This window comes from Myiozetetes cayanensis, unplaced genomic scaffold (assembly GCF_022539395.1).
Source record: "Myiozetetes cayanensis isolate MyiCay16 unplaced genomic scaffold, myiCay2020 scf10, whole genome shotgun sequence".
Taxonomy (NCBI): Eukaryota; Metazoa; Chordata; class Aves; order Passeriformes; family Tyrannidae; genus Myiozetetes; species Myiozetetes cayanensis.
Window position 1 is genome coordinate 22,124,557 of NW_026086605.1, and position 10,995 is coordinate 22,135,551.

A 10,995-nucleotide genomic window follows, 5' to 3' on the forward strand; every position below is an offset into this window, starting at 1 on the left:
TGAACAGTTTCTTCTTTATGGCAGCCAACTGTAGGATTCTTGACATGCACTTCTTTGCTGTTATCTATTTTTCTATGTACATACTTATTTCTAAAAAGAACAGAAACCTGAAATGTAGAAGAATAAGCTTTGATACTTGGGAAGGTTTTTGGGGAATTGTAAATCTACAGAGGAAGAATGTGTAAGTACAATTTAAGTAATAGTGCTGTGAATATTATTTCACAGAAGAAGGCAAAAGGCACTTGAATATGAAGAAAATTTTAGTCTTAATTTTCACCTAGAGAAAGCTTTGGTTACATGTATACATACCTGTTTAAAGTGTTTAGGCATTTTACTTTTAGATTCTGTCTACATTTGAATTTGATGCAATGTGGTTTTTTTGAATGAGTAAATAAATTTTTGTAGAGTGAGTTTACAGAATCTATGTCCAGAATCAGCTAACAAACAGAAATGTAAGAAGAGTTACATTTGTGGAATTATTTTTCAGAGACCTTTCATACTGAAAAAGAAAAGGGGCCGTAAACGCAGAAGGATAAATAGCAGTGTTACAACAGAGACAATTTCTGAAACAACAGAGGTGTTGAATGAGCCATTTGATAACTCAGATGAAGAGCGTCCCATGCCACAGCTGGAACCCACCTGTGAGATGGATGGAGAAGATGATGACTTGAAGCCTGTGATTAGAAAAGCTTTTGAGTATCAACCCGGGCAGCAGAAACAGGAGGAGGAAGAAGAGCAGAACAAGGAGAAAGATACTCATTGTTACAGGAGTGATGAAAATTGCACAGGTAGACTTAAAATGTTCTTATCTTTGCAAAATTAATTTGGTTGGGTGGCCTTCAAAGGAAGTGTTTTATTTTTGTCATAAATCTGGAAATTTTTATTGTATTTGTCCATTTTGGTCTTAAAATCTTATGGTCTTAAAAATGCTCTCTGCATTAATCTCATGTAGTTTATTAGAATTCAGAATTCAGTGGTGGCTTCAGATTTTTTGTTTTGTTTTTTATTATGTTTAGTTCTGCAATTCCTGACCCATTGATATTACAATTTGCTTTTTGTGTGCATGAAACAAGTATTTTCCAGTCTGAGCATTGCAGTCCTTGTCATATTGTCAAAACCACTGTTATGTCCCTACAGCAGGGCCTTACGTACGCAGCAGAGCTAAGAGTATCACTGGAATATTGTCTAATATAGTTTTTGTATCCTTGGTAAAGGATACAAGCAAAGAGTAATATTTGATTTACACAAATATCATTCTATTCAGCATTGTTGGTAGTTCAGTGAAATGTTTGTTGCTTCTGTGGCACAATATATCCTCAGCACCAGGGTGCCTATTTTTTCCCCACAAAAGAAATGGACAGTTTTAACTGTGTTCTTTCAAAACTGCTTATCTAGTTTGATTTCAAGGATATTTCCTGTCAGAAAAGCCAGTGGATGGATAGTGAAACTACTAATGAGCTATTCTGAATGTATGCTCATCCCTTGACCTCCTGGCTCTCAATTATAAATTATATAAATTATATATATATGGCTCTATATTATAAATTTCAATTCCAGAATGAATGACTAGATTCTCAGGTCTGTGTATTTTCTCTAAGAAGCAAGATACTACTTCAGTATTTTTCTAATTGCATGGGAAGTTTCATCTTTGTGGTCCTAAGTTGAGGAATCATGCTCTGATTTCCACTTTAAACAGCTTTTATGTGACCAGAACAACTGTGTTGGTGCTGTTACAAACCTGTGCACAGCTACATTGTAATATTACTGGTTTTTCCTGCTTCTCAACAGAAATTAATTAAACTAGAAATAGCAGGTTCTGAGTATTCCAGCTATGTCCCAGTGGTCCGGTTTGCACTGTTTTAGCTAGACTGATGTTGTGTATTTGCCTGTGGACCATGTCATCACATAACTAACTGTAGGAGTGCTATAACAATAAAGGAGTGTCACTAAAGCCATTGCACTCCTGAGTGCAGCATGTTGTATATTGATACTTCTCCCTTTTTCTGGTGTACATGTAAGTGGTATCTGGGGAGAAAGCAAAGGGGTGAATGTGTTTGGGTACTTTTTTTATAGTCAATGGATTAATGTAGTATTCTCATGCGCTCTGTTTAATTTCAATTATCTTTTGCCTTCTATCATCTGTCGTGAGCTGTGGTCATGAGATGTTGCCCAGAAGATACTATAATGAAACTTTTTTTTTTTCAGTGTTGGTACTAAAACATGATTATATGTTTATTATGGCTTGTCCTCCAGAATGGTCAAACAGGAAAGTCCAGACTCTCACTGTCAAAAAGATGAATATGCATTAAATCGATGTCTGTATAAAGTCATAGCATACTTGTATTCTAAAACCAAAGGTTGAAAATCAAATATTTGGACAATATTTGCTTTAGTTTATATGTCATTTAAATCTCTGGGGTTCTCCTAGTGTATAAATGGTGATTTTGATAGTCACTCTTAAGAGGCCACCAAACAGTAGCATGTCTGAGTAGGCTGTGTTGGAACTGTAGATACTGTATCCTTCCGTTGTGGTTTGACATCTGTTTATAGCTCATTTCACAGCTTCTTAATACATTTTGATTTTATAAATTATTTTTGGGTTTATATTTGAAAATATTGATTAGTTTATGCAAGCTAAAACTTTTTTTTTTTCTCTGTTGTCTCCCAAAGATAATACAGAGGATGTAGCTGTGTTGGAAGAAAGCACTAAAGACAATCTTGAACCTTTAAAGAGTAAGCAGGGTTGGCCTAAAGGAGTTAAGCGTGGTCCATCTAAATGGAGGCAAAGCAAAGAAAGAAAACCTGGCTTTAAGCTTAATTTATACACTCCACCCGAGACTCCTCTGGAGCCTGACTATCAGGTGCTGGTGGAAGAACAAAAGGAAGTGGCTGAAGACAAGCCCTGCTCAGTTCCTGCTGTTACAGAGGAAACTGTTAAAGAACCTGTTGAAGTATTGCCACCACCAGAGGATGAGGTGAAAGAGGCAGAACCTGAACCTCTGCATCCATCCAGTGAACCCTTCGAAAAGCAAGAAAACGTTACCATGAAAGCTGGGGAAGAAGAAAGGAGTGTAGAAGAAGGTGGAATCAATTCAAAAGATGAAGAAAAAGACAAAGTAGAAGTGTTTGTGCAAAAAGAGGAGTCTGTGCATTTGGATGATCAGGAGGAAGAGGAGGAGGAGGATGAAGAACCTTCTCACAATGAGGATCATGATGCTGATGATGAAGATGATAGCCACATGGGTTCAACAGAAGCGGAGAAAGAGGAATTGCCTGGTGAAGCTTTCAAGGAAATGCTGGAAACACAACAATCTTTTTTAGACGTAAATGTTCAAACTGGTAATTCGAATCAGGAGGAATTAATGGATTGTGGTGTTGACCTTGCAGCTGATGAGTGTGAAAGTGACCAGAAAGAACTTGCTACAGATTCAGACCCAGTGCCTGAATCCGATGATGATCATGCAGGTAACAACCAGGACCAAAAAGCTGGCGAAGAACTACATTCCGATTTCAAGGGAGAGAGTACTGAGACCATGGAGATAGACTCAGAGACGGTTCAAGCAGTACAGTCTCTAACCCAAGAAGCAAGTGAACATGAAGATACATTTCAGGACTGTGCAGAGACTCAAGAGGCCTGTAGAAGTTTGCAGAACTATGCCCATAATGACCAAAGTCCCCAAATGACCACACTGGATGATTGTCAGCAGTCTGACCACAGTAGCCCAGTTTCGTCTGTGCACTCTCATCCCAGCCAGTCAGTTCGTTCTGTTAATAGTCCAAATGTTGCTCCTTTAGAGAACAGCTATGCTCAGATCAGCCCAGATCAAAGTGCCATTTCTGTGCCATCTCTTCAGAACATGGAGACCAGCCCAATGATGGATGTTCCCTCAGTTTCTGATCATTCGCAACAAGTTGTGGATAGTGGGTTTAGTGATTTAGGAAGTATTGAGAGCACAACAGAAAACTATGAAAACCCAAGCAGCTACGATTCTACAATGGGTAATAGTATCTGTGGAAACAACTCTTCTCAAAACAGTTGCTCATACAGTAGCCTTACATCTAGTAACCTAACGCAGAGTAGTTGTGCAGTGACCCAGCAGATGTCTAGCATTAATGGAAGCTGCAGTATGATGCAACAAGCAAACATCAATTCTCCTCCCACTTGCAATGTAAAATCTCCCCAAGGTTGCGTTGTTGAAAGGCCTCCAAGCAGCAACCAACAGTTGTCCCAGTGCAGCATGGCTGCTAATTTTACACCACCTATGCAGTTAACCGAAATCCCCGAGACTAGCAATGCCAACATTGGATTATATGAAAGAATGGGGCAGAGTGAATTTGGAGCAGGGCATTACTCACAGCCATCTGCCACCTTCAGCCTTGCCAAACTGCAACAGTTAACTAATACGCTTATGGATCATTCTTTGCCTTACAGCCATTCAGCTGCTGTAACTTCCTATGCAAACAGTGCCTCTTTGTCCGCCCCCCTAAGTAACACAGGGCTTGTTCAGCTTTCTCAGTCTCCACATGCTGTTCCTGGAGGACCCCAAGCACAGGCTACCATGACTCCTCCCCCCAACCTTACTCCTCCTCCCATGAATTTGCCACCTCCCCTTTTGCAGCGTAATATGACTTCATCGAATATTGGAATATCCCACACCCAAAGACTGCAGACTCAGATGACCGGCAAAGGTCACGTTTCTGTAAGAACCAAATCCACGCCTCTGCCACCTGCTGCTGCAGCCCATCAGCCACAAATTTATGGGCGTGCTTCACAGACTGTGGCCATGCAAGGGCCCGCAAGGACCTTAACGATGCAGCGTGGTATGAACATGAGTGTAAATTTAATGCCAGCCCCAGCTTATAATGTCAATTCAGTGAACATGAATATGAATACCCTTAATGCTATGAATGGTTATAGTATGTCCCAGCCAATGATGAATAGTGGCTATCACAGTAATCATGGGTATATGAATCAAACCCCCCAGTACCCTATGCAGATGCAGATGGGAATGATGGGAACTCAGCCATATGCACAGCAGCCAATGCAGACAGCACCCCACAGTAACATGATGTACACTCCTCCAGGCCATCATGGCTACATGAATACAGGCATGTCTAAACAGTCTCTCAATGGATCCTACATGAGAAGGTAGGCCCTGGGGAGAGACACACTACCAAACTGGCATATTGGATTGATCTGCACAAATACCTTTTTGGAGAGTACGATTTCAAAACCAGCAATTGGTGTGAATGCAAAAACATTTGTTGGCACCATTTAAAAGCTGTATGCAGCAGAAAGCCTTATACAAGTTTTTCTTTATTTCTTGTTTTGGTTTTTCTTTGGTTGTTTGTTTGGGTTTTTGTTTTGTTTTGTTTTGTTTTTAACTTTGTGAGATTTAACTTCTCTTTGGGGGGAATTAGATGGTTTTCCATTTTCTGTTTATTTCATTGAGCTTGAAGTTCTCTGGAAAGGAAGAACTCTTTCTTTGAACTGCAATTACACAGCAGCTGATGGTTCAGAGCCATTTTATGTGCCTGCTCCCATTAAAAATGTGGATAAATAGACTCCAAAACTATCAGACAGTACTGGATCATGAGCTTTTTCTCTCTCCTTTCCCCACATGTAAATGCCTTTTAGCAGTTCTTTTATTGTATTATTTTGTTTCTGAAGGTGACACTTCTGCATGCCGCTAATGTCTTTGTTAGTGACAGTGCATTTTGTAGTACTGTACAAGTGTTGTGCTTAACAGTAAGCCATTTCTTAATTTTTTTGCCTTGATTAGGTTACCCTAGTTTGAGGGGTAAAAAACTCAGAACTATATTTTTGTTAATTATAAAACTTGTAAAAATAATAAAAAAAGCTGCAAAAGCTATTCACATTTTGGTTAGTTCAAAGGGTTTTATTGCTGTATGTTTAGTGTAAAGTTGAGACTCTTTTCCATTTTTGTGACCAGTTTCTTTGGGCTGGGGTAGGAAAAAAGGCAGCTTTCTGTTTTATAAATACTGTTATGTTTTTTTGTTGATTGAAACATCTCAGTGTTTATTTGTCAAGTTTTGAAACATTTTCGTATATGTCCAAATACTTGGCAGGATTTAAAAAAAAAAGTAGTGAATTTGGTGTAAAGTTGCTATTTTATGGAAATGCCTCTAACTTTACATTTTCATTCCATCTGTAGATTTTTCTATCTTTATAAAATATTGGAGTTATTTTTTAAGGGAAAAAATAGAGCAGTAGCGTGTGAATAGCTCAAACTAAGCTTACAGATCGCATGTAAAAAGGCAAAAGTTATTTGTGTCTGTTTATATTGCTTCCTTTTTTGTAGCCTTTGTACCTGTACAGAGTGACTGTAAGGGCCGAACAGAAGAGGCTTGATACATGTAAAAATAGGACCCGGTGACACTCTTGTATTTATCTGTTATCTTTTTAGTCAGTCACTTAAAAAAAATACCCACAAAAAACCCACCCAAGCAACAAAAATAAAAACTGCAAAAAACAACCCCCCCTAAGCTGTACATTTTAACATAAAATAAATTATGATGAGCCATTTTTAGCCTCTTGTGTCTTGTCATAGTTTGATGTTGCATGGGAATTACCTCCTGAAACAGTGTTTGTTACGGCGCTCTCACATGCTTGATCTAAAGCCCATTAAAGTTGGTGGGGTTTGGATTAGGCTGTTAGAGCCTAAGTATAGGTTACTCATCATAATTGCATACACCTTGTGAAAATAAAGAGTATCTAAGATTATTTTTTTAAATAATCTTAATAAAATATTGAATAAATATGTATTTAATACGCTAAAAGGTTGTCGATATTTAATGTATGAAACTTCTTTCCTATAGAAAGTGTTAATATATATATATAAAAGGATATATGATAGTAACAGACATGGTGTTCGAACTGTATTTTAATGATAGAATTGTAATCTCTTCCTTTGTCATTGTTGCTGGGTGACAAGATGGTGCAAATTATGTGTATATGGATATGGGTACACACAGATATACACACATAGGTGAACAGTTCTAATCTAGCAGTAGGTGGTCTCTAGATATCAGGGAGGCTGTCTGTACATGTAGCTTGTGAGTGGACAAGTTAAAATGTGGTATGTGTGAATCTACACCAGAAAAAAATCCTTGTAAAAATTTTTCAAAATGCTTCTAATGTGATTGCTCCCCCTCTAGCCCACTGACACTGCACGAAGGTTGCTGGCTAAGGTGAAAGCACTGGTCGTCTTGACTGAAAACTGTGTCCCCATTCCAGTATATAAAGCAGCTTTATAGGTAGTATTTCACATACCCAAACATCCAAAAAAATGTGTATTTCTTCAAACAGAACCATTGCTGAATGGTGTTACCGAATCAAGAAAGTGATACTACAGATTCATGCGTGTAACCTGTTCAGTTCTAGTACAGTGGAGCATCAGTCTAAGATAGTGGATCTGAATGGGAGCTAAAATTGATGGTGAAATGGTAAGTTGGAGTAACTTGTGTTTTAGGAGTTTAGAACACTTGATAAAGAGAGCACAATACAACAAAGATCTTAGTTCATATCACTTACATTGTCAAATTTATTTATTAAAGGCAGAGAGTATTTATAGTAATTAAATTATGTTTTCATCTTCACAAAGTAACTGTCAAGTGTTTTTTTTATGCTTAGGAAAGGGAAAGGTGAACTCAACACATTTTATGTGCAGCCTTCAAGTGTGTTTAGTGACGACCATATCTTTTGAAATAATTACATCTCAAAATAGCAGTATGCTTTGTGATTTTTCATTTGTGTGTTTTTGCAGTAAATTAAAAAGGCACCTGGGTCTTTTATCTGCTGCTGTTTAGTTTAGAGTTTCGAAGCCTGTAACATAAAAGCAAATCAGACTTTTTTACTGTTTTAAATATGTGTTAACCTGAAACAGAGCATCCTGACTCCAACATATTGCCAAGTTTCTGTATTTGCAATATATGAATTAAAGGTTGGTTGGAAAATTATGTATAGTGTGTGCACAACAGGCAAGTTTCCAATATATTTTTTTTTATTTCAGAATTGAATTCCTGTCAGGAGGACAAGAAGCTTTCCTACATCTTTTCCTGTAGTGACTATTTAGCTATGAATTGCATTACTGCACTAAAATTTGTTTTATAAGAAGGCTGTCTTTTCCTTTACAGATATACTTGTTTTATGTATTGTGTGCCCATTGCAGTGTCAGTTTTGACTATGTTCTCTAACACCATCCCAGATGAGAATTAGCCCTTTCTTTTAGTGTCCCCAAAAAATTCTTCACAGAATTGCAATAGATAATTTTTGTGGAATGTAGGAGGCTTCTTTGCCCATGCAATCTTAGTGTTTGGTTTGGCAAATAGAATACTCCATACCACTGATGATTGGCAAGAAGGAGGTAAACTTGCCTTGTTCTGTGTGTCTTTCTTAGAGACCTGACTTGTAGCTGAAGTTAATGCTGCTAACACTTGTTAGTAGCTAGTTAGCAGCTTGCAAGAGTTGCCTGCTTTGTGGAAGTCACATGTTCCAGAACTTCTGCTTTTTCTGATTTAGTCTAATGGATTCTGGCAGAAGGGTAGGCAAGAAAGCTGGGAAGTAAATGAGAAATATGTTTACTTCAGAGCTGTTTAATTGGCACAGCTGTACCAGTGAGTCCTTCAGGCAAGACCTGGTTCTAGGGAAGATATTTACTTGTCTTTGAAGCAGAACATACTTCATCTGGAAGCTGCCAAAAGGCAGTACTGAAAGCTGCACTCTGGCCGTTTAGTAAAAACAGGAATGGTAAGTGCTGTTGCACTCAGGCTCCCTGATCCCCTCGCAGTGGACAAAATATAACTCATTTTTTACTAACTTTGTAAGAATCTCTGTGATATAAGCAGAAGCTATGAGCTGCTAAGCATACTAATCTTTCATATTAGATCACTGTCAATGTCTTTCAGTTTTATAAGCTGTTAATTTGTCCATTAGGCAGGCTGATTGATGGAAACAAACTACGTTTATATCTAGCATGGTAACTGGAAAGAATGGCCCTGGCAGTTTTCTGTAGTGCTGAGGGTGATCAATTATGCATGTAAATCAACAAATCCTCTTTCATTTATAACAGTCATCAAGCTATATGGCAGGATACATGTAATTTGACTGAAGGAAATTCTGGTAAATATTTGTTATCTTTTGGTATATCATTTGGTACAGACTTTCTGTCTGTAAAGCTAATGCAAAGAAACGCACTGCTGTCAGGGAGGCAAGAGTGTTCAGCTTTCACCTTCAGCCTAAGTGAAAGAGCAGGGCCATTCATCTGAAAGCAGGTTTGTCTAACACAAGGCTATGGGTGAACTGTCCCATGTTTGAGTTTGTGAATTAAACTGCAGTAGACAGTAAGGTGGTCTAAGAAGGTGCATTTGAATATCTATGGAAGTAGATGGAAAGATCTGAGGGACCCCATCCAAAAATATTTTTACTCTAGCCCCATTCTGTGAGTGCTTATTTATTTTTGAAGTGTCAAATTACTTCAAGTTCCCTATTTTTTTTCTAGGTTGGTTTTGTTTTTTTCTGGTTTTTTTTCCCCTAATCTAAGTGTAGAGATACTTAATTTGCTTAAAGTCCCAGAGTTTGTGTATCTCTATCATAAATATTTTTCACATTGTGATGTCTCATTTGTTTATTATCATTAGTTAATTGCAATCTGAGAATTTAAAGATAAGGTATTTATTATGCAAATAAATACAAATGATAAATCAAAATCATTGTATTATGGGTGTCTGCAGCCTTGGCTACAGTTAGTGTTTAGAGATGAATGATTTACTGGGTTTTGGGCCCCAAAAAGACATGAAGGAATAGGAAAGTCTTCACACTAGAGATGGCAAGCTTGTGAAGAGCTGTTAACATATATAAAAATGGTATAAAATTGTGCTCAACTCTGGTTTGTAGCATATACTCACAGTTTTCAGTGTCATGTTTCTGCCCTGTATTCTTCTTTTTAAAGTATACAAGACTCCTACACTTCATACTGCACCGAAGTTGCAAAGTCTTATGTTGGGTGTTAAAGACCAAGAGAACTTTCCTGTGTGCTTGATGGCCAAGTCATTCCTCATTAACAAATGCAACTATATAGGAGCATAATGACCTATTCAAGTGACTGAAGCTGAGATAGGAAAAAACATTTGGTAGTGATAAACCGTGTCTGAAAGCACAGCAGGAGCTTTTTCCAGGGTAGTCAGGTCACTGGTATTTTTTAAAGGCGTCATTGGTGTCTCTTGCCTTTTCTAAAACCTCATTAGAACTGGTTATAATCCATAATTATTTAGGGGCTATGTTAGGCTCCACAGGTTCAGCACCAAACTTCCTCATAACAACGTAAAGGCACTTCTTTATGTATAGAACCTTGTAAAATTTAGGCAGTTGAAGGATTTAGGACAAATTAAGCAAGTTAAAACTGAAACTCCTGAAATGTCATGTGTATGTGTCTCCTTGAAATGTTGTCTGTTGTAGCTGCTTATGCATCTGACCTTCTCAAGGATGTTGCATGGTGAAGACCGAGTAGTTGATCCTCATGTGGAGGCTCTTTAAACACTGTGCTGCCCTAGATTATCGCTGTGAAAGAAGACATGGAGATGCCAGGAAACAACACAAAAAGGCAAACTCCTGTGAAATCCTTCAGGACTCTGGACTAAACAATTCATCAGTGTTTTTCCTGCAAAATTTCTTCAGGAGTGCGTAGCTGCACTCGTTTAAAGGGAGTGTGTTTGGGTTAGGATCACGATTTTGGGGATACTCAGCTAGAGGAGAGTTTTAAGTTTTTGTGCTGTAAGAGGTTTCTTACAGAGAGAGAAACTTATTTGTTGATGTAACTAAGAACTCTGCTAAGGCTGGAACTTCTAAGACAGTGGGTTTTAAATTTGGCCTCCTTTCTTTCTCATCTTGACAGCATTTGAAATGACTTTGTTTTTTTTCTAGCAAATAACAAATGATCCTTGTGACTGTGCAATTAACTACACCTTCCCCTCCCC

The 10,995-nt window shown here is 38.0% G+C and overlaps 1 protein-coding gene across 8 annotated transcripts in view; it reads left to right on the top strand.

Annotated features, from left to right (window-relative positions):
• Positions 1-6,545, top strand: part of KAT6B (lysine acetyltransferase 6B) — a 109,867-nt gene extending 103,322 nt beyond the window's left edge. For all 8 annotated transcript variants that reach the window (XM_050337959.1, XM_050337934.1, XM_050337969.1 and 5 more), the window contains exons 16-17: positions 488-788; positions 2,671-6,545. In XM_050337959.1, coding sequence (XP_050193916.1) covers positions 488-788; positions 2,671-5,153 — 2,784 coding nt within the window. In that variant the 3' untranslated portion in view covers positions 5,154-6,545. The remainder of the gene's footprint in view (positions 1-487; positions 789-2,670) is intronic.
• The last annotated feature ends 4,450 nt before the right edge of the window (positions 6,546-10,995 follow it).